The sequence below is a fragment of the Blastomyces gilchristii genome (genome assembly GCF_000003855.2).
Source record: "Blastomyces gilchristii SLH14081 genomic scaffold supercont1.10, whole genome shotgun sequence".
In the NCBI taxonomy this organism is placed as follows: domain Eukaryota; kingdom Fungi; phylum Ascomycota; class Eurotiomycetes; order Onygenales; family Ajellomycetaceae; genus Blastomyces; species Blastomyces gilchristii.
In genome coordinates this window covers 386,898-412,073 of record NW_003101673.1, presented here as the reverse complement: position 1 = coordinate 412,073, position 25,176 = coordinate 386,898, and the positions used below count along the sequence as shown (strand labels likewise).

The window sequence follows — 25,176 nt, the reverse complement described above, 5'->3', positions numbered from 1 at the left end:
AGATTTTGGGAGTCAAACAACACAGGAAGGATTGCAATTCGCCGAGGCAAAGTCTCCAGCACTTTCGAACTCAGGCTGACAATCTAAGAAAGCGGGTTCTGGTGGTGGAAGCTGGCGGAAGCTGCCAATTTTCAAGCATTAACTTAGTCCTCTCGAGGTGGATGGCCTGACTTGGTCGTAACTGGACACACTGCCTCCTAACAGGAGACCGTCGGCGACTTTGGTGTAAAATTGATTGCGGTTAAGTGAGCAGTGAGCGCTCATTTTGCCCCGTTGGCAGTTGGCACACACCCCATGCCCCTGGCGATTCGGTTCTCATCCATAGGCGCAAGATGCATTCTTCTACCGGTCCATTTTCTGCCGCACGTTTGCAACCAGGCTGGGCTGCTGTTTCACCGTATGTCTGCAGAATGACTACATCGCCGGGTTATGGCGGACGGGCGTTGGGGAGACGGGTGGTTGGTGACTGCAGAAGATGGACGGAAATATCCGCGTCTATCCTCTCAGCATCGTGTTCTGCCGCCGGAATCTCCAGTGGGTATTCGATATCGTCCACTTCTGTTATGTGGCTGTCATTGCGAAATTCGGTAAGTCGGATTTGGGAATGCGTTCGGCGTAACTCAGAACCTGGCCCTTGACTACCTAAACTGCGATAGACTAAGGTTGGAAAAGCTAACGTCTGTGAGGACGCTTGTCGAATCATCTTGAAGCGAATCCACCATACATCCTGGCCGGGCTGAACTATGGCGATTTTCCGCTGGACGGACACTCAATTTTCATTGCTTTTGGAAAATTGATATCTAGAATCAGGAGTCTCCGATGATGTTTCAGCAGGGACGCCGTTACAAGGTTGCAACAATATGGAATTTTCTCCCCTAATGCGAGTAATTCTATTATCCTGTTACCGAATAGCGAAAGTGTTGTCTCCTCAAGATCAATAAGAGTGTCAGAAACTGGCTGATTTTCATGACTACACAGATCTTGTCGCAGTCATTGATGGAGTATAGTGAAACACTGGAGATCACGGAAATGGCAATTATCGCAGACCATACGACCTGTGGAGATCTCACAGTTATGGATTGGCTCGAATTCCCTCAATCAGAAACAGCTGATGCATATTTCACAGTGATTGATAGTGTATGTAGTATTGAAATGATTCCTCATAATCACAAACTGAGCTTCAGAAGTGATATTGGCAGACATGATTGTGGGAGATATGATATGATTTGATATGTATTAGATGAGAGATTGATTCATTCCATCTATTATAGGCTGATCAGAGTAGTTGACCAACCGTCTAGGCTGGTATGCATAGGTGCACTCTGCGTATGGAATTCGATTACATTGATTAGCATAATAGTCCTCAAGATTGTTGCAACGCCCGTCCGGCGACAAAAATGAAACTCGTCGCCGATTGATTGGAAAGACTTGATATCGTTGCTCATTTAATCGAGTAATCACGGTATGTTTGAGGGGCTAGACCAGACAGGCCCTTTGTAGAGACTTGTTTCTTCCTCTGAGACTCCTTGAGCTAATTCCTTAAAGGGATGAAGGAAGGCAGACCATTAGTAGCGAAAATAGATGGCTGTCCTCGGACATCCCGATGAAAAGCATCCAAAGATGTTTGAGTGGTATTCACGTATAGTTTTCAGTCTGCGGCCGCACAACGCCGTAAAATGTGTGATAATTCTCCGTAAGATCTGGTTGATAAACTCCGACTTTGTCGCTTGCTGTTTGCTCTGAGGGCTAGGAGAGTGCCTTAGCTCCAGATGTAGGTTTGGATGACTGGCCACAGACTGATTCCGAACATATCATGGATGGATATCTGGGTTGTCTGGGAATTTCGGAACATCTTATGGACGAAGGCGCAGTGACATGTTACCATGCTATGTGACGGAGGATAGAGATGGCCTCTCATCGCTTCTATTCACGGGATCTTATGATCATGAGTGGTTTTACCTAAATACCGACAGAAAGAATCATCAGCGATATGATAGTAACGCATATTTGGCGGATGAGCTGTGCTAACTTCCTGCCTCCACTTTCTGTTGACCACAACCTGACCCTGACATGGCGCTGGCAGCCTTACTCGAAGTACGTGTTAAGTGTTGGAATCAATCCCAAGTGCCGATGACGACGACAATTCCTCTGCCTTCTTCCATAGAAGTGTCGCTGTTCTCTTCCCTAGCTCAGCCGTTAACGTTAACGATTTGATCTCCACGGAGTTTCCGGCTGCAGATACCACCATTGGTGTTTGTTTGCCGCAGAGTTCAAACGGGGCTGGCAGTAATTTTTCCTGTCCAGTATGCCAGACCTCCCATGTTCGTGGGTGTCTAATTTCACTGCATTAAGTTGATCATTTGATAGTCGGTAAGTGGGACTAATGACTGAGATTTGCACCATATTCTGCTCATGAAAACAGTTGAATATCATATCCTTCAGTCATTTGGGGGTATATGCAGGAAGGTCATCCTGTTTTTCACCCGAGAGAAGCTTCGCTGGAGAAGATCGAATGTACGGGAGAAGCAATCAAGAAACAGGAGAACAGCAAATAGGCAGATATGCTACCGCAGAGCTCCCATAAGGTCTTTTACATAATGTTTCCTGAAAGTGGAACTACCAACGATACTAAGTAGGGACATCCCTCGTTCGTTGTTGGAAAAGCCAGACGATGTTGTTAACCGTTGTTCCTGCCGTAAACCGTTCGACCCTTTGGAGAGCCGGACTTTTGGAGAGTAGTAACAAAGTGGTTTAAAGCGATCTGTTTTCTCGAGGGGCTGTTGGAAGAAACCCCTCATAAGCGAAGTAAGGCGTTCGCGAAGGGGAGAAAAAGAAGGCTGAGAGCGTACGCTGTTGTAGCAAGGTAGTAGGGCACGTCGCATTGGAAGATGTATTGGCGAGATGTCACGATATCATCGTCCATAAATACTTCGTTCCGCCGCCCGTTGTTCCTTCAAAAATAGAGAAATTGGATATGTTTGTCTCCCTTCTATGTTTCCCTCCACTATCTAGAGGTGCTATTCGTGGGTGTGTTGAAATCCCAGCCAGCACTCTAAAAGATGACGGAGTCACTCCATGAACCTTTCAAGCTGACCTCTCGCCTTCGTAGCTCTTCGACCGCAAACGGGCTAGATGCCCAAACCCCGAGCAAAAGACCCCAACTAGATAGGCTGGTAGCTCTTCAGAGAAAGAGTGTGATAGCTTCACACGTAACAGCCTGAAACCGTATATATATGAGCGTCGAAGATAATCACCCAAACCACATTATAGCAGTCCAAGTTTGAGCAATGTTAACCGATGAAGCCGGTATTTTGCTCGTTAAATGATCGTCGTCAGAAGAAACCGCTGTCTATTCAAGCATCATTTGACCTGTGCTTCTCCCTCGGAGGGTAGTGTGTCGCCCATTGACGAAAGGCGGGTATTTCTTCTACCCGACCTTAAAGTTAGATAGTAGAATATAGACCCTCACAATATGATGATAGGGTTCCTAAGATGTAAGGAGAGTAAATATTAAACGCCACGAATATAAATCGTGTAAGTGGAAATAGGTATCATGCTGGTCAGCATAAGTTATCCCAGATTCATAGAAGTAAATTTGATAGGCTAGGTCCTCTTATCTAGCCCACCTAGTCGGTCGAAAATTGGTGGATAGAAGGGATTCATATGAGGGAGAGACTCAAAGAACGAGCGTTATCGAAATGGGGCCAGGAAGGCTTAATATGTAGGGGGGCTGGAGGTGAAGAAATGCTCTCTCGCGGAAGGGAATGGTCCAAGGATCTCGGGGATATTCTAAATTGAATATAACGTCCAGCAGGGAATGCCTCAAAAAAGATCATGGGGGAATGGTTGTAGATTGAATGATACTTCTCAAAGTTTGGATTGAATTGAAAAAACGTGGAGGGCATATCCGAGCAAAATACTTCAGTTAATGCAAGTAATTCCATCGCGCCAGAGGTAAATTCCCTAAAATTAGCATGGTAGAGAAATCTAGGCAAAAACCTGGCAACCCAGAGTCATTCACATAGTGTACCCAAGAAATAACTAAACAAAAAACGCCCAAAGTAATGCATTTGGTTTTCTAGGCCGTGAATAATTAGTAGTCCGTACAGACGTAATTCAACCCCCTACCCTTAGAACTTCAGCTGAACTTCTTCTGCGGCCCCCTGCCATCTCCCTTGTCGGCAGCCTCTCCCTCGCCAGCAGCCTTAATATTGTACACATCTAGAGAATCCAATGATAATCGTAAGAATGCATGCTTGTTTCTCCACCTTATCTGACCTGCCGCAAAACCCTCGGAGTATGCCGGTGGAGGGGGCGGATCAGTAATTTTGGTGATTAAATATGCCGTCGAAGCTTCTGCGATACCATATAGTAGAACTCCGAGGAGAGGTACTCTAAGCATAGTATAGAAGCCAATCGCAAATCCGAAAAGGACACCTTCACGATCCCGAAACCAGAGCCGTTTTTGTTCTCTGGTGAACTTTATACGGGAGAAATATGGTTCAAGCTTTTAACATGGTATGGTGGTCAGTGAGTTTCTCCAGAAACGGCTGATGTAAAATGCAGTATTAAGTAAGGATAACGCAGGATGAACAGATAATAGGAGAAGGGATTTTTACCAGCTCTCGCATCAGACTACGAGACGAAAAATAACTTTGCAAAAACATCACTAAAATTCTTTTTGGGACAACAAGTCCTGAGCCAAATACGACGAGAGCCGGTATAGGTCCTACGGCTTTATTAAAGGTGTAGAAGCTCGCAGCTGGAATCACAAATCGCCCAACAACTGGAAGTAGCGAGACCATGTATACAGCAAGCGAGAGGGCAGTTCTCCGGCCATATCGGGTCACAAAGGTCTTAAAAGACGAGCCCAAACTCGAGACGGTGGAACTATCTTTCTTGGTCGAATACATCCTGAGATGGGGATAATACAAAGCTCGCAAACTCTCTGGGTTATCGGACTTGTGTTTCTGGATGTAGGTCGAATCAACCCATCGGAGGGATTCCATAAACCTTCGGAAGTGAGATACTGAGTTACCGTGCCAAAGAGGCGCGGGGATTTGGCTTGAAATACATACATGTCATCCAAAGTAGGGGTAACATAGCGCATTAAGGTCATTAATAAGAATGGCACCTGAAGAACGTATGTTGATACAAAGTCAAGACGGCTGAGTATCTTATCGTCCCAGGTTGCCGCCTCCAGGTCGATGACCCAGGAGAGAAGCCATATCACGAACTTTACGCCAACAACCTGCAAAACGAACGTGTTAGACATAGCCTCCTAACAGAGTATGATCTACTTATACATACCGGAATAGAAATAATTAGTCGAATAGCAATCCCGGCACAGACTGCTAGGGCTGCTTGCCTGTAATGCACCGATTTAAATAGTGACGGGTTCTGAAGAGCTCTATGGGCTAATTGGGCAACAAGCAGACAAAAAAGTAAACATGATTAGCCAGATGCACCCCGAAGTTCCTGCATATAAACAGATCTCTCCAGCAGAATGATTTGCAGCTCTACAATGCAACTGAGATCTGTGCATAGACTGGGCATCAATGAGAGGACTGACCTCCTACTAGTGTAAGTTGGGCTCCGCGAATAATGGCATTTGGTTCGAAATTAGACATGGCTGATTCCTTGGGTGGCAATATCTAGATCATACAGCCAGCTGATGGCAGATGATAGACTGTGGAGAGCAGAGAAGGAGGTCTTTTTGTCAACATGTATATTTATTCTCTTGGATGGAAGTTGTTTGAAAGGTGAATGAATGTTTGATGATGGCGCGGCTAGTTAAGCTCTAAGCTCCTAGTTAACTAGTTATTTAAGCGCCAGCCATCCCCTGTCCGGGTTGATCCCATCGATCTCCACAACACCCCCACTGCCGCCATAACACCCAATTTCATCCTCTGTTCTGATACAGTCTTCGTCCATTCTTTTAACGGTTACTTCCTCATCCGCTCGCAATTCTGTTTTCATACATCTACGGCATTTCCGTAAAGCCTTGCTCTCTGTGATTTCTATTCCATGTCAACTTTCTTTGACTGTTCCCGCCGCTGCGGATGACTGACTTAATGGACCCTGCCAAACCCCTTCAGCGCTCCAACACCCTGCCTGTGAGGCTGCGTCATAGCCTAGATTCCGTGGATGGCGCGGCTTCGCTTTCCAACGAGGTGTTATTCCACCACAGCGATGCCAAAATCGTGAAATTCGAACTCCCCAAGTCCGCCCAAATCCCCCCACCCAGCGATATTTCCTCAGATCTTGACTATGTGGTCGATGCTGTCGAGACCCTGCCGTGGCGCCTATCGACAGAGAGGACAGTGGCCCTGGGTAATTTGAAAATCGAACATGTCCCCGGGTCAACCATATTTCTCAAGTCTGGTAACGTCGTGCAGGCTCTGATGAAGAACTGTCAATGCTGGTGCGTGGATGGGGCTTCCATTTTCGTCATCAGAATACGGCGCCTTACCTATTACCGTATTGAACTACCAAACGAAACAGAGCAAGATAAGGAGCAAGTGGAAAAATTGAAGCAGGTTCTTCGCGCAATTATTCGATATGAGGTCACTCCTTGTCCCTTCAAGAGGGGCTTTTCAGTCGAGTTGCCCGAAGATGCGAACACCCCACGGAAGAAGAAAGCATGGCGACCGAAACTGGACCCAAGCTTTGAACCTAGGAAATTGAGTTTTGGAGACGCCAGTTCAGATGGCGTAGGATGTTGGCGAAGTGATACAGCGAGCACCCGGGCAGACACCGAGGATGGAGTGACGTCGGATGGGAGTGACAACACACCCAGAGCACGCCGTGCCTCCATATTCCATTACCAAGGGTCACCAACGGTATCGATTCCTACTAGGACTAGGACTGCCAGAAATGTTACAGAACCTACCTATAACTTTGATTCCATCATGGCTAGGTTTCAAGCCCTCCCTGACAGCGAAAGTGAAGCGGATGGTGATAACTTGTCCTCAAGCCTGGACTCGTTCCACTCGTTTCAGTCATCTCATTCTGACCTTCTTCCGTCGCCTCCATACTCTGATCCTCCGTCTCCCCTCGACCCCCAACCTTTTGTCAATGCAGAACAACCACAGATCCTCCTCAAACAGACCCATACCCGTGAAGATTCCGAGGCTACGGTCGTACCTAAACCCATCGCCCCAGAGGAGCATGTTCCAGCTTCGAAAGAGAATGGATTCGTAGACTCAGACGCTTCAACCAACCATGTAACAAATCTCGCCCGTCACATGAATGGAATAACTACTTCTGCCCTCACCACGGATCCCGATTCAACCGCGCGCCAACGCAGTGTTCAAACCCCTAGAAAGCGGGAGATTTCACCCATGCTGCCGCTTTCAACCATATACAACCCCGAAGATAAATCACCAATCAACAAGATGACCACATCAATCCTTCAGAAAACTTGTTCCATCATTGTGGGAACACCGATTCAAGTGTTAGCTCTTCTCCTACATATTGCTGCTCGGATCGCACACGGAGACGGTCCTCGTGCCGTTAACTCTGCTGAATCAACCTATGATTGTGATCCCTCTGATTCAGATGATGATATCTGGAGTGAAGATGACTTTGGCGTCCCCCTGTCAGCAGCTGTTTCAGCAAATGCAGACGACTCCAGCCCCGAAGCCGGCCATATTGACCTATGGGAGGACGAGCTAGACTGATAATATCAATCGACCATGTACACCACCTCCTAGGTTGGTCTAAAGCGCTTCTCTTCTCGATTTATACCCTTTATTGAAACTACATAATGCATTTTAATGTGCGAATGGATATTGCTAGAGCTGTCGTCGCTTGACATGTTAGTCTTTTGTTTTAACTGGCGAATGGGAATATGGATGGAGGGTTACTCTTTGGCGGATAAGTAAGTACGGTCTGGCTTATAGGCGAGTATTTTAACGGGAGCTCTTGTGATTTTCTGCCAGCTGAATTGATTTACGGCCTTTTTCTCATGACATGCATTCTGTATATGCATAAGCGTTCATTTCCTTTGTCCTTCTTTAATTTCTTTGATATTACTGGATTATTATCATGATCTGCCTCTATGTACTTTTCTATGTTTGTATTAGGATGCGGCGTTTCTTAAGAGTTAAGATTTATTTGTCTGTAAGATTCCACTATCTCATGCTATGTGGGTATATTTCATATTGCTGAAAATGGGTCGAATACATTTTCAGTCTACGTCAGAATCTCAACTCCACACTAAAAGTTCTATATTCAGAGCTCCCGCCCTTGGATCCCCGTTTATCTCAATAAAATGAAACATCACAATTCCAATACAAACTAAGCAAATCATAACCCCTCAAGAAAATAAACCCCCATAACGCCAGACAACCAAATGTAAGCTGGCATAATCTCAAGAACCCTCTGCCACATGTGACTAACCCCCTCCCATACCGTAAGGCGCAATCCCGGTTCTACGCCTTCCCCTTTCCCCCCTTCCCCTTCCCCTTCTTTCTCCCACTTCGATCCCTCCTCTTCATCCCCACCATCCCCATCTTACAGACCTCCGCATATCGCACAAAAAACCCTTCAATGTCATCCGGTTGTACGACGGTTGACACCTTTGACTTGGCCTCTTTGTGCCGGCCGTTTGTGGCGCGGACAAGGACAGGCACGGGTGCTAGTGCGGGCGACGCTGATATTGATGGGGTCGCTTCTGACTGTGAGGAGGAGGAGGAGGTGGTGGTGGTGGTGGTGATTGGAGTTGTGCCGAAGGGAGGTAACCGCTTTTGCGTGAGGAATATGGAGCCGCGCGCTTTTGTGGACTGTGTTGTGAGGAGGGCTTTTAGGGCCGTGAAGAACTGTGGTTAGTTTTGCATTGGTTAGGTCTTTAGCTCTTCCTTTCATGTATTTATGTGAGAGAGGGAGTTCGTATGGTGAATATACGGACCTCATCATTAGAGACGTGCGGGCTGGACATCTTGGGCTGCAATATATATGTGGGCGGAGTGTGAGGGGAGCTGATCTTGTGAGAGCTAATCTTGTGAGATTTTATCGGATTTCTTGCGAGATTATATGTTCTTCTACTTGAGGGATATATGTATAGTTTATAATATCAGATACGCAAGTAATGTCCACATCGGGGGTCGTGAGTTCCGCCGTCTGTACAAAACCACCATGAGGTGCTGATGTATTCCCCAAATCGGACTTTCGTGGGGTTGTAGCAGAACCTCCGCACACCGCCTTCCATCTCGAGGGGCAGAAAAAAAAATTCCCCATCCAGAACTAGAAAATTTATTAGCTTTAGCCCAAGCGTAGGAGCTGTTTAGCCAGTCAGTCTTATCGCTCCACGACTATGTCACGCCCTCTATATAACACGACGCAGCTCCCAAAACAGCTCCGAGAGGAGCTAGGCCTTCCAGACCCCACGAATGCGCGTAGAGGGGATCGCCGACACAATGCGCGCCTCTCCCGCAAAGAGCAGCGGAAAGTGGAGCGGGCGAACAACAAAAGGGCGCAGCATGGGCAGCGAGGGAAATTGTCTCAAGGAGGCGCGCGGGATGGCGATGGAAATATGCGAAGAAGTGCTCCGTCTATTGGTAGACAGGCGAGCGGGAAAACGAAACTGAATGCGAAGCTGAATGCGGGAACGGCGCCAAAGTCGATTTTGAAGACGCGGAGAGAAGCCGATGATGAGTTTGAGGTTGAATCAGAGGAGGAGGAGGAGGAGGACCTGGAAGAAGGTTCTAAGAGCGGAAACGAGAGTTCTACAGTGCGACCTAGAATATCGAGAGCTGTGGAGGAGAAACTGGCGGCGGACGATATGGAGATATCTGCGCTAGAGAAAAAGTTGGGTATTAAGGGGAAGAAAGGGAAGCTGCCACAATCGTTTTATGATGAGGGATTAGCAGATTTGCTTGGTGATTTGGATGGGGGTGATTCGGACGATGAGTCGCGGAAGAGGAAGAGGGAAGGGGATGAGTGGTTGCAACGGAAGAGACTGAAGGCGCAGGCAGTAGCTAGAAAGACCCAGAAGACGATGGAGGCGGCTAGTGACGAAGAGAGTGAAGATGAGGATTCTGAAGATGAGGGCAGTTATGCGAGTGACGAGAATAGCGAGAGTGATGACGAGAATAAATTTGAAGGATTTGATGACGAAGAACAAGAGGGCTCACCTCCCAAACCAAAAACGCGAGAAAACCCTTACGTCGCCCCAGTTGTGGCCTCGGAACCAGCTACACGCAAATACATACCCCCATCCCTCCGAGCTCCATCGTCCAGCGAAGCCGAGTCCCTAACCCGTCTACGACGGCAGGCCCAGGGCCACCTTAACAAACTCTCTGAAGCAAATCTCGTTTCGATCCTTCGAGATGTCGAGAAGCTCTATCAGGATTATCCACGGCACAGCGTCACTACTACACTAATCGACCTGCTGATGGGTATGGTGTACGATCCAAGTACTCTCCAGGACACATTTATCATTCTGCACGCAGGCTTCATAGCGGCTCTGTATAAGGTATTGGGCATGGACTTTGGGGCGGAGTTTATAGAACGGATCGTTAAAAAGTTTGATGAGGATTATGAAGGGAAGGATGGCGGGCTCAGTAAACAGATGGTTAATGCGATTTCCTTATTGTCGCATCTTTATAACTTCCATGTTATCGGATGTAGCTTGATTTTCGACTATATCCGCCTCTTCCTGAAGGAAATAAATGAAGTGAATACGGAGCTACTTCTGAAAATGATTAGAAGTAAGTACTATTTACAACGCGCTGGTTTAAACATTCAAGTTGCATTTACTAATTTAATCATTTTTAGATTCCGGGCCCCAACTCCGACAAGACGACCCGTCCTCTCTCAAAGACATAATCCTCCTGATCCAACCCGCAGTCTCCCAAATCGGCGAGGCCGCCTTATCCGTCCGCACGAAATTCATGATCGAAACAATGACAGACCTGAAAAACAACAGAATGAAAACTGGAGCCACAGCATCCGCCATCTCATCCGAGCACATCACACGCATGAGAAAAATCCTCGGATCGCTCAACAACTCGCGCACCATCCGTGCCAGCGAGCCCATCCGCATCGGCCGCACAGATATCCACAACTCCACCAAGAAGGGGAAATGGTGGCTAGTGGGTGCAAGTTGGAAAAACGACGACGATCCAACCAACCAATCTGCGCCGGTTGTTATCGATGCTGCGGCAGCTCTGCCTGACACGCTGGCCGATGACATCGGTGGTAATGAAGTCGATCTCGCACAGCTAGCCAGAGCCCATCGCATGAATACTGACGTTCGGCGATCCATATTTGTGGCAATCATGTCCGCGGCCGATTGTCGTGATGCCCATGTCCGGCTTGCGAAGCTACGATTAAAACGCAACCAGGAGGGAGAGATCCCCCGCGTTGTCCTGCATTGCGCGATGGAGGAAGAAGCACATAATCCGTATTACACGCTTATAGCGCGGAAGCTCTGCGGGGAGCGGAGAATGAAGATGGCGTTCATGTTCTCGTTATGGGATGTGTTTAAGCGTATGGGTGAGAAGGGTGATATGGACGAGGAGGATTTCGATGCCGATATCGATGAAAACAGCGATAATGCTGTGACCAGCAAAGCTATTGTGAATCTGGCGAAAATGTTCGGTAGCATGGTTGCGGATGGTGCGCTTACCTTGGGCATCCTCAAGGTCTTGGACTTTGCGTACCTGCAGCCGAAGACGAAGACGTTCGTTGAGTTGCTGCTTGTGACTGTCATGGTACAGACGCAGCAGAAGAGGTTAAGGAAACTGCGGAGGAATGAACAAGCGCCGTCAGGTTCTAAGGAAGCGGATGGAGAAGAATTTGACGAAAAGGCACTGGCGGATGTGTTCATGAGAACCCGGGAGACGCCGCAGATTGTCCCGCGCCTAATTTACTTTATTCGCAAGGTTGTTGCGAAGACGGATATTGTGGCGTCAAAGAAGGAAAAGAGGATCGTTAAATGGGCAAGCAATATTGCTTTGGATACGCTGAAGGTCGTATCTCGGGCTGTTGATGATTCTTGATATCCTTCTCAGTTGTCCCTCGATTCGTATGCATAGCGTGTAAGCGAGTAGAGTGAATGCTTTCCACCCATGTATTACAACAGGACCATAATATGAAGATTGCATCATCTTTTCCCACCTCTAGTATCTTATGTATCAATGCCCAGCTTTGGAAATATGTCAGTTAAGGCTTGTAGATGCTTTACTGATGGTGAAGACCCATGCCGATATTCCGATAGGCCGGGCCCATCCCCATCTCTAGGAAGGAGAAAGCTATCCCAACCAGCATTGATAGCCCCTTCGTAATCGTTTTCATAATGATCTCCAATATGTATACAGGTCCAATCTGTATCTTTGGGCAATAAAGATCCATCACTCTCAATGCACTTCTTTGCCCTCTCTTTAGCAAAATCAAAAATCTTTCGATGAGGCTTCTCCTCTCCAGCCTCATAGCTAGTAACGATAAAATCGATATCAGCCGGTGTATCTCCTCCATCCAAGTTAGTTTCTTCGGTGGTAGTAACAGTCCTGGCAGCATGAGTAGTCCACCCCAGCGACCCAACGCGTACTCCCAAACTGGTCAAGATATTTGCACTCCGATCATCAGAGTTCGAAATTACGCCTACAACAATCCTCTCAAAGTCCTGAGGAGCGCCGTAACTGGACCTATGCAACCGCCTTTGCGCCCTCCACCGCCTCATCCTAGCCACAAACTCCTCCACATCCGGGTACAACAGGTATCCTTCTCGGCTCTCAAACCGTTTCAGCAACTTCTGAACCAACTCCTCCGGAACCTCAACTTCAACTTCAGACTCAGCCGCATCCTGGCCAGCTACCGCACAATCCTCCCTCGCAACCCTCCTAAAACACTCCCGAATCACATTACCCCACCACTCCGTGGGCCCGCTAAAGCCGGCAACATTGCGCCCAAAGTTTGGTCTCGAGGCGCTCTCGTGCTTATAGACGGCGCGGAAGGCGGTTGAGATTTTTGCTGCGAGGTCTGCTATGGGGAGGTTATTTCTACTAAAATGCGGGGGGAAGTGGAGGGACTGGGCGACTTGGGCGTACTGAATGGGGACGGGGAGGCGGGGGTGGAAGAGGGTGTGGAACGCGTCAAGGGTGAGGAGGAGGGTGCGCGGGGGCATTTGCTTGCATATAGAAATGGGGAAGGGGAAGGAATGGAAGCGAATGAAGGGTAAATTGAAGGGGTGTCTAGGTAGCGATTGAGCTGTCCTCTTGAAGAGTTGTTGTTCCAAGGTTGTTGTTGAGATCATGTATTTGGTGTTGATCCTTGGGACGATATTTTGGCTATCCCCCTTTCAACTTAGTGCACAACCTTGTTTCGACCACCATCTCCAGCCGCACAGAAATTCCCCTAGACCTTCCTATATCTATATATCTTCCTATATCTTATTAGCAGCGGTGGCAACTGCAGGGCTAGCTTGTCCAGAAGACGGAAATCAATGCAGGAGGCTCCAGAGCAGTTTATAGCAAATAATACAAAACTAGCTGCTATAAACTCCTATAAACCGCATTTACAATTACTCCGATTATCCTGAGGAGATGCTGGCGCCTGAACAAGCAAAGGAAACGAAGTGCATAGCAGCTTAGAGCAAATGCAAACACGGTCTTGAATATTTCGACCCGGTTCAAATGTCAGATAAGATACGTGGATGTCGGATGACAAACCACACCCCTGAGAAATGGGCCATGCGCGGGAACTTGATAATTACAAGCTAAAAACTTGGGCGATTCACGAGGGCCGTTTCGCATTCTGATAGAAGCTCTTATATGATGGCTCCAACTAATGTACGTGCTCTGCGGTGTAACTTTATGCTAGAAACCCTGAAGAGTTGTACCATCGTGGTTGACATGATATAGACTCCAACAAGGCAAAGTAATGCCTTGGGTCGAGCTCCTCAATCTGCCGGAATTAGATCCGTTTCGCGAACTCCACGCTTTATCTTTGGATCAACTGCTCCCTCAAGCTCTGCGTCTCAATTTGCAGCAATTCCTCGCTTTCGCTTTGCTGAAAAGTTCGGGCAGGTATCTGTTTCTGATATCGAAGCTGATCTGAGTGATATTGCCCCTTCATCTTCAGCCCTTACGGACTCTGATGGGCGAATTGGAAGCTTGCCCCTTCTATATTCAAGGGAGGATGAGATCCAAGATTCCAATAGCGATGAAGAGGAGATCTTATTCCATGATGACCCTACTTCTTCCCCTTTAGAAGGGCATTCAGGAGCTCGGGATGACGCGGGGGGATTTGATAGTGATGCTGAAATCGATTCCATTTTTCCTCCAACCCCTGAAAGACGCAACGCAAAACGCAGAAGAGTGTCATCTCCTGCTCTTAATAATCCCAATGCAGATCCAATCTCGTCGTGTCCATCCCATCCATCTTCATCCCCATCATCACTACATCCGCCATCACCCGTCTCCTCTTTGGCATCTCTCACTACTCCATCCCGAGCCTTGGCCCCGGAACCATTTACCCCGCTGCTCCCATCAATCACAACCTTCAACCGCCCGCCTTCATCATCCACTAAGCACCCCCGTTTTCTTTTTCGCCACCAGCAAAGTTCACCTTCCATGTCTACACATTTCGCTCCTTCCCAATTGAAGCCAACTACTGCACCGATCTCATCTCAACGGCGACCACCGCACTTCATCCTCCCACCTACCTCTTCCAGACCACCGGAGCACCTCCATCTTGCTCTAACCACAGATGAAAGATCCCTTATCCCCGGACGCTCCAGACGGTCCAACTCTACCACGCCAATCTGTGTACCGGGTGGCATGACCGCCTCCGTCCGTGGTTGGCTACTAGAAGCAGAAGCAGCAAAACACGCCTCCCAATTCCAGAACACACAGGCCAGCGCTTTCCAAGCGCCCAGGGTGACGCAAGAAATGCCACCCCCGCCGCGAGTAGCTAACTATTACCTCGTAGCCGAAGTCGTTGATGTCCAACATCAGGCATCTACCAGCAAAAGCGACCATAATACGTATACACCTGGCCATCCTACTCCGGTGACATTGATCACAACGACCCCCATAAATAATTCTTCTACCGCTATTGCCAGTAGTATCATCAACACGGACACCAATAGCACAACCCCATCTACAGTACAACAGCAAACATCTATACGGCCCCCTTTCATACATCCCCCGTCCCGCAAAATCCTACTATTCGGGGCACCCATCTCCAACCCACCGCGCAGCCACAGTCGCGGCTCTTTTGATACACCGGGCCAACATCCCGGCCGCCATCCACGCCTTAGTGCATCGTTCTTTGCCGCATCTCCTATCGTAGCAAAAGGAGACAAAATAGGGCTCCGTCGCGGCCTTGTGTGGGAGATGGAAATTGAGGAATTTCCAGGGAGGGTAGGTAATGGGCAAATGAGACAGGATAGGGAAGGTGCAGTTGATGCAGAGGATGTCGCTGGAAGTGCAAGCGCACCCGGAACCCGAAGGAGGGATGTTAAGGTAGAGAAGTGGCTTGTTGGTGTTGAGTGGGATGTATTATGACTCGAGCTGTTTTACTACGTACATATAGCTTGGAGAAATGAACCTTTACCCAAGCCACCTAGAAATATATTCAGACAGACGAAACGGCCAAACGCATATATTATGAGACCCCGCTATATTAAAACTCCTTACACTCCGTTCATTCATTCATTTCAAAAGCAAAATACTATCCCTAACAAACAGTAGCCCAAATTAAAAACAACCCTCAAAGGAGAAAAGAAAGCAATCAACCAAAAATGGCTCCCAAGAAGGGAGAAGTGATCCCCGACAAGCGGTCACTCCCACCCCCCACCCCCAAGCAACCCTCCCAAAACGCCTCCTGTCGGCTTTCCCCCCTTCGCCAGCCCCCTCCGCTCCACCCCCTCTCTCCCCCTCGCCGGAAGCTCCCACTCCCTCTGCCTCTCCCTGGCCGCTGCATAATAATTCACAGACCCCTTCTTCCCGTTCTTACCCTGCAACTGCATCCCCGCTCGTGACTCCGTCACCGACACCACGGGTTTCGCGCCATATGTCACTGCCGCAGTAGCTGCCGCCGAAGAAGACGACGATGATGAGGATGAAGATGCCGTTGCGCGCCGAATGAGTAGCGGTGGGCGCTTGAAGAGTGGCGTGCTGTCATTGGAGAAGAAGGCTTGGCGGGACCCTGAAGCGGTGGTTGACGTTGTGGAGCCGGAGGCGGCGTTGGAGGATGCCTGTCTGCGGAGTGAGAGGCGGTCGACGACTTTCCCGCGCTGTCGGCGACGGGGGTGTATGTGGTTATAATCGGAACCTGTGACACCGCGGCCGTTGGCAGGTGCCTGGATAGGCTTGTCGCTGTTGTTGTTGCTGTCATTATTATCATCAGCGGAGAAGAGGCGGGTTTCTATGTCATCTTCACGCTGCTGCTCGTTGGTGACTTCGGTCTCCCTCTCTGTCTCCTCATCAGAGAGCAGTATATCCTCGTCGAACGATTCCGAGGCATTAGAATCGCCCCCATCAAGGAGGAAAGACACCGACTCGCGGATCTCAGCGAGCGTCAAGGGCTTCTTCCTGCTAGGGTTCTCCGCCGTACGGCGCATGTGCGGCGGTGGACGGTTCAGCGCATCGGGACCTGACTGGTCAAGTGGGCGCTTGCGCTTATTATTGCCAATAGCAGAAACATTTTCCCTTTCTGCAAAATGATCGTTCGCCCCTCCTTCCTGTTGTTGGATGATGAACGCTGACGAAATCCTGCGACGTATCCTGTGAGCTACTCGTGTTTCCACCTTCCAAAAAATCCACCATCGGCACATCATTATCCACATCCCTATCTTCAATAGTGCGCAGGAAAGCAGTTTTTTTCGGATCCTCCGCTATCTGACCGATCTTCTCATCGGCCAGGAGAGCTTTACGCATCTTGGCGAATTCTCTTCTCTTCGCACGACGGCGCGCGGCGAGGCGTTCATCATCTGAATCGGAAAGGTCCAGATCATCACCGCCGGCTCCGCGCCTGCGGCGAAGAGCACCAGTAGCGATGTCCCTCATCAGCTTATTGACTTGCTGCTCGTCCTGTTGTCTTGAGTGATTTCTGTGAAATTTGGTCTTGTTAGTTTCATTTCCCATGTATTATCCAATATAAAAAGGAACACCAGGTGCAAAAACCTACGCATTAAGTGCAGCCAACTCCTTCTCATCAACCACTTCCCCACCGTCGTCATTAATCATACTAAGATCAATCTCATCCTCTTCGCCAGCACTCTCATCACTCGCCCCTCCCAACCCCGCATACTCATCCTCAGACTCCTCAGCCACCTCATCAATAACATCACGCGCCCTGCTTTTAGACTTGTCAAATGGAGTCTGCGAAGTCTTTTGCGTTTTCTTGTTCGCAGCCCTGCGCATGACATCAAAGGCACTAGATTTAACCAGGAACCCTTCATCATCGTCCTCGTCAACATCGGAAAGATCAGCCACGGGTCCACGCCGCAGAATTCTTGTCCCCCCGGTCCGTCGGGCAATGGGGGATTGATCTTCACCAACGGGCACGGTATCGATCGTCGACGTAGGTACCCGTGCATGCACATCGGTAAACCTCTTCCCCTGGTCAAATGGAGAATACACAAATCCAGCATCCTGCGTCGGTTCAGGCGCCTGGGAGTATGATGTGACCGTCCTAGCCGCAGGAGACTCTGACACCCGGTCCTCCCCATCAGCTCGTGGGTAACTCGCGAATAGATCGAGCGGGACGGAATCCTGGCCCTGGCTGTCACGAACAATTTCCTGCGAGTCTCGTTCCAGTAGAAGTTGATCAACAGGGCACTCAATATCTGGCATCCTGCGAAGCATGGCGAGAGAGTCCTCTTCGTTATCCTGGCTATCTGCGAAAGTAGCCCCGAATGCCTGCGTTAGGCCCATTAATGGGGTCCGAGAGGCTCCAAAATCTGGGAAGAGGGGTCGGGCCTGTGATCGAACGGGCGTTTCTTGTGGTATCGGAGCAACATCCACATTTCCATCTTCATCCTCGTCGTCGCTAATAACGCGCCTCCGGTTTCTCCTTGGGAAATTCCCGTCTGTCCTTTGTACTTGATGGTTGCCTGATTCACTTTCTTCACCCTCATCTTCTGAGACCTCAGCTTCGTCTGCTTCATTATGGACGAATCCAGTACCCTCTTCTCCCTCATCAACGCGCCTATCGTCTTCTTCTAATTCTTCAGCTTCCACTTCCTCGTCATCACTTACTATGATGTCCTCCCCTTCCTCTTCGTCAGACTCAGAAAGGACCTCCCCATCCGCGCCCTGGTAATCCCCATCCTCACTATCATCCAGGTCAACAGCATCAAGGTGTCTACCATCCTTCTTTGCCGCTTTCCGTTCCCTCCTCGCAATCTCCTCCGCCTGCCCTCTAGCTTTCTCCAGCAAATCCTCAACCTCATCATTAACACGCATGCGTTCCTCCGCAGTCTCTATAACAACACCCTTAGCTCTCAGCTCCTCGATCTTCTCCTGCCGCTCCTGCAATGCCTGTAGCCGCGCGCGTCGGAAAAGATTGTTGTCCAACTCACTGCGCGTCATCATGGTTGTCTGTCGCTGGCGCGTCGGAGACGTGAGTTGTGCTAGGGTTCTAAGTTTTAGTAGTGTGGAGCATGACTGGTTATTACGCGTCGGCAAATTCTCAAAGACAGCGATACGACGCGTTTTCGCAGGGGAAGTGATGATTTCCAAATCAGAATCGGTGTTGTTCTTTTGACTCTCCTCTATCGACTGGCGGGAGAGGCGGATACGGACGGGTCGTGTTGTTTTGCTGGGTATTCCGGGTGCTGGGGTTACGGACGGCGCTTTCGAGGCCTGTCGCTCCGGACGAGAGGGATCAACTGGTTCGTGAGAAACCTGCGCGGATCCAGCGAATATCTCTTCCACGGATGGAATATAAATGTTGTCGTCATCCTTCGACACGCTAATTCGCTTACTGCTATCTTCGCCGGCTTCCTCGACTGGTTTGTCCTCTGAAATTCCCTCTCTCAAGGGTGAAGTAGGCGGCGTACTATGTCTAGCCTGCCCTTCCTCATGGTCTGACGAAGCGGGAGCAGAACTCGTAGCCTCGGCCGCATTTAGAGACGAGCTTTTGCTATTAAATTTAGCTAGGAAACTATCTAGCGTAATCTTTTTCCTTGTAACAGCCTGGTGGGCCAACTGCATATTGCGACTCATACGTTGCGTCTCGCGGTTCATCTCCAGCAACGCCTTCTTGCTCGCTTTACGAGCTGAGGGACGCGAATGTTGTGTTAACTTCCTCCCGGACTCCGAATCATCAGCATCGTCACTAAGGCGATCGGAGCTGAGTATTGTTTCCTGTACCTCGCTCGATCGCTGTAATCTAGCAGCTTTCTTCTCCTCTTCTAGTTGTTCGCGGGCTTCACGCTCCTTTCGCTTCTTCTCAACCAGGGCCATGAGTCTGTTATGGTTTGGTGGTCCGAGCCCCTCATCCTCATCATCTGTTTCCATTGCATCCCGGGTAGCGCCATTGTTCCTTTTCGTGGTGGGGGAATCCTGAGAAACGAACAACGGCGAAAAGGACCTGTTAGACGTTATCGAAGCAGATCTACCTCCGCAACCCGTTCTCCTCCTCATAGTCGTTTGGACCTCGTCGTCTGTCTCCATGTCATTGTCTGTAGTTGCATTCAGTTTCGGTGAACCCTCCGGCACAAAAAGTGGGGAATATGAACGACGAGATTCCCTTGCTGCTGCGGACGATCTCCTCCTTCCAACAGCGCGAACATCCTCATCCTCATCCTCATCCTCATCCTCGTCCTCAGAAGACGGAGGACGAATCCCCTTATCACTAGCAGTAGTATCTTCCCGCGCTTGGATCATTCCCTTGGAAACCCGTTCGTACGCACTCGCAGTCGTAGTCGCACTCTGCTCTACCGCTGACGTCTGCATCCGTGCCGCCATCCTCCCCTTCGGCTGCATGGGTAACTCGTCTTCCTCCTCGGCCGCATCCCCATCATCATCCCGGGGGCGATAGAAATTCGCGGCCGCAAATGGCGTGAAAAGCGCCCTCGACACAGGTTGCTTCATCTTCGCGCTATCGTTACTATTGCCGCCGGCATTAGAAGGGTGAGTTGACCTGTTAGTTTCCGTCTGCTTCTCCCTTTCCCCCTCCGAATCTGTATCCGTATCATACGCCGCCATAATAGCCCGAATCTTCGCGCCCGGCGTCAATATGACAGGCGAGTTGACGCCAGCATCATCGCTATTATGTTCACTTTGTGCATCGCGCTCTGGTGTTACGGAGGACCGCGCCGGCCGTTTGGTGGAGGGTGTATCAATTTCCATATTGTCAATTCGCAATTCCAATTCCAATTCCAATTGTCACCGTAGATTAGTGGTAGGTGGGCCTAACTTGCAAGCAAATTGAGGCTCAGATTATTGGGAACGGGATTGTCCGACCTGCTCTGATCTAGCGTGCCAGTCACGGATGCGAAACGGGACCCTAATATGCTAGACTGCCATTGGGGTTGAAATATAAATGATATATAGCATTTAAACTGTGGAATAAAACGTAACGGAGAAAAAGTTACTTTGTATTAGAGCAATATTTCGTATGTTGAGAAGCGTTAATATTACGTCTCCATATGGTGAGAGTGGATGTTGGTGCTTTGCCCATTTTGGCTCCACGCGAAGCCGCGACGCCCAGGAGACGCGAGGAAGGTAACACGCTAGTCTGTTTTAGGTAAAGTATCAAATCTTATCTTATCGATAAGGAGGCTTGGCGTTTTGCTTTGGCCAAAAGCACGTGATAGGGCTGACTGCTTCCTTGGTTCAGACCCCAGTCAGCTCAGAAGAACAATATTTATTAGTCCATGCACTCGAAAATAGAGATAGGAGGGGCAAAAAAAAACTAAGACAAGAGGCTCACTAATACAAAGAAAGGAAACTGTTTGAGCAGGGAGAGGAAAAATAGAACAAAACACTGAAAACAGACTTCTCGTCGCTCCCTCTCTTCAAATATCTATTTTCGCAGCTTCTCCCCTTTTTGTAATTTCATCTTTCCATTCTTTTTTACATCTTCTATCTCCTTCTTGTCTTCTACTGGATCGCTTTCCGGCTACAGCACTTATCAGTCCGGAAAATGGAGACAAAAAAAACCCCATCATCCCCATATCCTCCAAACCCGGGAACGGATGAACGCGAGAACACAGCAGTAGGGTCTTGAGACGAGAAGCATGGGACTGGCAAAAAAATAGGGGTATAAAAAAGAAGGAAAAGATAATAGAAAGTATCAAAGGCAACAGTCTATTGAAGATGAGCATTACCAATGCTAAATAAAATACATCAAGAGCTTGCGAAAACTAGGATTTTTACAAAGGCTTGTAAGGGGGGGAGGAAGAGAAAAAAAGGTAAAATTTAACACAGGATGCAGAAGCAAACGTAAGTTAGGGCTAGGGAGGGAGAGAAACGAGACGAAGAATAGGAACAGAAAAGAGAAAGAGAACCATTCCATAGGACCAGACGCCATGAAAAAAAGTAAGAATGGCCAGATAGTTGCGAAACATTAAACATGGGGGGAGGGAATTATATACCGGAAACAACCCGCTATGTATCCATATGAAACCTATAAAAACCGATTGAAGCAAACAAAAATAGCAACCCCGAACTAGTCAACTAAAACGCCAAATAGTTGGCCCCTCTTTGTTTCGACTTGCTCTTGTCAGTGGAAGGTAAGGTAAGAGAAAAGGGGGAATTTGAAGAACGACTGTTGCCCTTTGGCACTGCCGCACGCAAAAGAGATGAAAAACTTTAGCTAGCCCACAATGTAACAAAAATTCGTTTAAATCTCAATATCAATATCGAAATCCAAAGCGGCGATATTTTCATCATCCGTGGGCCGATGGCGGATAACAGGGATTCCCCCCTTGCGTGCTGGTTTCATCGAATCACTCGCGCCCTTGGTACTAGAAGGTGTCGCGCTCGCACCATTAGGTGTAGGTGTGCTAGCTTTATTGCCATTAGGAGTGTTAGCACCCGTGATGGGTGTAACTGGACGACTCATATCGCTCGTTCCTCCGTCCTCTCCACTCTTCGGAACAAGCCGGTTCCCATGAACGTCATAATGGGTTCTCGCCTTCGTCTTCACACGCGCGAAACGGTTGGCGACAGCTTCACCACGCGCCACAGCAGCCGCGGCAAGTCGTTCGCGCCGCCGCTCCTCGAGCTGTGCACGCCGCACGTTTTCAGCGTTGAGTTTCTGGTTGCGTCGGTTCAGTTCTTGCAAGCGTTCCTGTTGCGTCTTTTCCGTTGAGCGGGGCTTAACTAGACTTGTACCAAAGGCCAGCTTAGGCCCTGTAAAACGTTGTAGTTCGGCATCACACTGGGCAACCGCTGCTTCGTCACCGGCTGCGATCGCTTCCTGGCGGCGCTTCTCGAGCTGGAGACGTTCAAAAACTTTCATCTTGTTATCGTTGGTTCCCTGCCGACGGAGTTTTTCTTCTAGCTCCTCCTTTGTAAATTGGTGATTGATGAGCCGGTTGATATCCGCGACCTTGCCAGCAACCATGGACTTTGTGGCCATCTTGCAATCTTCCACTGCCATGGTTTGACGGTAGCGGTTGAATTCAGCCTAGATATACGGTTAGAATCCATCTTCCCAGTTGTTAAACTATTGATCCAACAGGATACATACATCAGTGATTGGCGAATCCGAACATGCGATGAAAGGGAACTCCCTCTCCGCCTTGCCATGGGCAAGAACTGCGTACTGAGTAGTGATGAAACTTCTACCGTTAGGCCCTTCCATGGCATAAGGCTTGCCCTCCGCGAACCCTAGCAAAATACCACGAATTAATATGTGAAGTCAATACATAGCCACAAGCGGGGGAATAATATACTTTTAATAGAACAGAGTCGGTACTCATTTTGCTGCGTTTCCTTATTGACCCCAATAACAACCCGAACGTAACAGTTGGCAATAGCACTGTCGAATCCGGGATAGAAGCAAACCTGCGCAAAATTACTGCGACCAACACGGGCACGTTGAATATCCCTCAGTTCAGCTGGTGGATCATCCCGGGGCAAAGACGGAGATCGACGACGTGGTCCCTCATCCCATTCAACATCACTCCCGCCATTAGCATCACCATCCCAAAGACCTTCATCTGGCGAACCGCTAGCTCTATCCTTTCTTCTCGAACTGGCATCCCTTCGACGCTGCTCGTCGCGTTTACCCTTCTCCTCGCGCTGGCGCTTGTACGCCTCGATCGCATCAGAAGTTTCTCCAACCTTGCGACCTCCTAGGGTAGTCTTTTGCCGTGAACTTTTGCGCTGGCTCTCTTCCATGTCCGTGGCTCCAGCTTTGCGTTTCTTCTTCTCAGCCGCACGAGCGTCCTCCCGTTCACGAGAGGCGAGGAGACGGCGGAGAGCGAGATCTTGATTATGGCGGTCAACTTGCTGAGCTCTTTCGGATAGTAGTTCCTCGCGTTGTATTTCAGGCAAAGCCATCACCTCGGCCTTGTCTTTGGCGGAATAGAAGAGCTTTTCATAAGGGAAAATCGGGCCCTGATCATCGGAAGGTGGAGAGACATCGTCAGAGTCGGATTCAGACATGGAGGCGGATCGCAGAGAGGTGCGAGATCGCGAGGAAGAGGACGAGCTGAACGTAGATGGTGAGGTTAACATTTCTGCTTGGTTTGTGGCTGTGGTAGAGGGTAACGGAAGCAGAAGGTAAAGATGGCGATGAAAGACAAGATAGACAATAACAAGTGAATGTGCAGGTCAAATGTAAGCAAATAACACATACAGTTCTGCATCATCATCATCGTCTCTGGCGTTTCTTGGCCTCTTAGTGCGCGAAGAGTGCTTTCCACCTCTCCTTCTCGAAACTTCGCCGCTCTCTTCCTCAGACTCTTCCCCTCCTTGTTGGCCGGGCGAGGCACGTTTTGGCTGGGTAGCGGTAGTTTCCTCGTCCGAGGAATCATCCCCTCCCGCAAGCGCCAAGATTTCTGCGTCAATATCCGACATAGCTTAGGGTAGCTGCGAGAGAACTGGAGGTGCAAGTCGGTTGTGAGATTTAGAGAAGCCGGGATCCAGGGACGGGCAGCACTCTCCTTTTGACGATCACGACCCGAAACTTGGTCCCTCACAGCGAAACAAACAGAGGGAGGATCAAAATCTCATGTATAAACGTTATAAAGGCGATAATGCCTAGAAATATTGGTCTTTCGTGAAAAGGGGTATCGCAAGCCAGGGACGGACTCCCGTCTGCAAAAGTGAAAGGCAGATAAGCCAGACAGCCACCAACCAAAAGGCCAGTCGGGTTGAAGAAAATCGGTTCAAGAGGTTTAAAGCAGTGTATGTGTTGCGTATATCCGGTTATATATTCAACATATATAGATCCGTGTATCCGGAAACAGTCGCTTTGGTCAAAATTTTTTTGCAGTGTCGAGTCTCGCCGTCGCGCTCATTCATGACGTTCAATGGCGGGAGACGCGGCTTATTCAGCTATTTCCTCATGCAGTTAGCGTAAATATTACAGTCATGTGACTCTCATCATGGCACCGCTTATCTTATTTGCGGAGCGAAGCGAAGCAAATATATGATGAAAACCCTGGTCATTAAAAGTGGAGAATTTCCTTTTTGGGGTTCTTGGCGTGAATACAGCCCACTGATTGGTGTAGAATTAAGTGAAGCGCAATCCTGTGACATTGCACTATCATATCATCTACTGTTGAGGGTCTCAGGGGTTGATCGGCCCTTCTACCAGCAGTGCTGGTGGTGACTGAGCTCTTTTGTCTCAGTAGCCTACATCTACTCTGTACAGATTCTTGAATAATAGATTATACATCTTATCAACTATCTACTCTGTACAGATTCTTAAATAGATAACATATCTGATTAATAATCTACTCTGTACAGATTCTTGAATAGATAATACATCTGATTAATCATCTCTCATAGATTCTCAAGAATGAATAATGTATTAAAAGTCTGTGTTCACTGCTTATAAAATCAGTCTCTTAGTTAATTTATTTCTTTACAGTGTTCTACTACTTCTACAGCTATCTATCTTTAATATCATACTCAGAGAACTCAGATATTGTAATCTTCTTTTATTATATCTTTTCTATCACTGATTATCTCTTTATACTGTGTAGAACTGTAAATAAATATGTACAGTGAAATCAGATTCTTCTACAGTTACAGATTCTGT

At 48.6% G+C, this 25,176-nt stretch overlaps 9 protein-coding genes across 10 annotated transcripts; 4 read left to right on the top strand and 5 right to left on the bottom strand.

Annotated features, from left to right (window-relative positions):
• Positions 1–332: 332 nt before the first annotated feature.
• BDBG_05142 (uncharacterized protein) lies at positions 333–2,976 on the top strand (the record flags this gene model as incomplete). Its single annotated transcript, XM_031722009.1, has 3 exons — positions 333–587; positions 979–1,137; positions 1,582–2,976. The coding sequence occupies 3 exons, from the start codon at positions 333–335 to the stop codon at positions 1,741–1,743; spliced, it is 576 nt and encodes a 191-aa protein (XP_031578773.1). The 3' UTR covers positions 1,744–2,976.
• A 366-nt stretch (positions 2,977–3,342) lies between these two features.
• BDBG_05141 (transmembrane protein UsgS) lies at positions 3,343–6,639 on the bottom strand. Its single transcript, XM_002624326.2, has 6 exons — positions 6,473–6,639; positions 5,573–6,401; positions 5,311–5,417; positions 5,079–5,251; positions 4,620–5,013; positions 3,343–4,507 (listed from the first exon to the last, which is right to left on the bottom strand). The coding sequence occupies exons 2-6, from the start codon at positions 5,628–5,630 to the stop codon at positions 4,139–4,141; spliced, it is 1,101 nt and encodes a 366-aa protein (XP_002624372.1). The 5' UTR covers positions 5,631–6,401; positions 6,473–6,639; the 3' UTR covers positions 3,343–4,138.
• BDBG_05140 (uncharacterized protein) lies at positions 5,847–9,199 on the top strand. Its single transcript, XM_002624325.2, has one exon. It carries the CDS (start codon positions 6,063–6,065, stop codon positions 7,680–7,682), a length of 1,620 nt encoding a protein of 539 aa, XP_002624371.2. The 5' UTR covers positions 5,847–6,062; the 3' UTR covers positions 7,683–9,199.
• Positions 7,930–10,046, bottom strand: BDBG_05139 (uncharacterized protein). Its single transcript, XM_002624324.2, has 2 exons — positions 8,912–10,046; positions 7,930–8,822 (listed from the first exon to the last, which is right to left on the bottom strand). The coding sequence occupies exons 1-2, from the start codon at positions 8,939–8,941 to the stop codon at positions 8,436–8,438; spliced, it is 417 nt and encodes a 138-aa protein (XP_002624370.1). The 5' UTR covers positions 8,942–10,046; the 3' UTR covers positions 7,930–8,435.
• On the top strand, positions 9,227–12,463 carry BDBG_05138 (nuclear protein). The gene is made up of 2 exons (XM_002624323.2): positions 9,227–10,712; positions 10,780–12,463. Exons 1-2 carry the CDS (start codon positions 9,317–9,319, stop codon positions 12,003–12,005), a joined length of 2,622 nt encoding a protein of 873 aa, XP_002624369.1. The 5' UTR covers positions 9,227–9,316; the 3' UTR covers positions 12,006–12,463.
• On the bottom strand, positions 10,488–13,240 carry BDBG_05137 (uncharacterized protein). The gene has a single exon (XM_031722008.1). It carries the CDS (start codon positions 13,127–13,129, stop codon positions 12,134–12,136), a length of 996 nt encoding a protein of 331 aa, XP_031578772.1. The 5' UTR covers positions 13,130–13,240; the 3' UTR covers positions 10,488–12,133.
• Positions 13,231–20,658, top strand: BDBG_05136. 2 transcript variants are annotated; one of them, XM_031722007.1, is made up of 3 exons: positions 13,231–13,793; positions 13,866–17,075; positions 17,225–20,658. In XM_031722007.1, the coding sequence occupies exons 1-2, from the start codon at positions 13,776–13,778 to the stop codon at positions 15,510–15,512; spliced, it is 1,665 nt and encodes a 554-aa protein (XP_031578771.1). In that variant the 5' UTR covers positions 13,231–13,775; the 3' UTR covers positions 15,513–17,075; positions 17,225–20,658. The 2 variants fall into 2 exon arrangements, with proteins under 2 accessions (XP_031578771.1, XP_002624367.2); XM_002624321.2 differs by having other exon boundaries at positions 13,866–20,658.
• On the bottom strand, positions 15,379–20,745 carry BDBG_05135 (uncharacterized protein). Its single transcript, XM_031722006.1, has 2 exons — positions 17,137–20,745; positions 15,379–17,058 (listed from the first exon to the last, which is right to left on the bottom strand). Exons 1-2 carry the CDS (start codon positions 20,304–20,306, stop codon positions 16,632–16,634), a joined length of 3,597 nt encoding a protein of 1,198 aa, XP_031578770.1. The 5' UTR covers positions 20,307–20,745; the 3' UTR covers positions 15,379–16,631.
• A 43-nt stretch (positions 20,746–20,788) lies between these two features.
• BDBG_05134 (uncharacterized protein) lies at positions 20,789–24,488 on the bottom strand. Its single transcript, XM_002624319.2, has 4 exons — positions 23,767–24,488; positions 22,859–23,619; positions 22,654–22,793; positions 20,789–22,590 (listed from the first exon to the last, which is right to left on the bottom strand). The coding sequence occupies exons 1-4, from the start codon at positions 23,985–23,987 to the stop codon at positions 21,802–21,804; spliced, it is 1,911 nt and encodes a 636-aa protein (XP_002624365.1). The 5' UTR covers positions 23,988–24,488; the 3' UTR covers positions 20,789–21,801.
• Between the last annotated feature and the right edge of the window lie 688 nt (positions 24,489–25,176).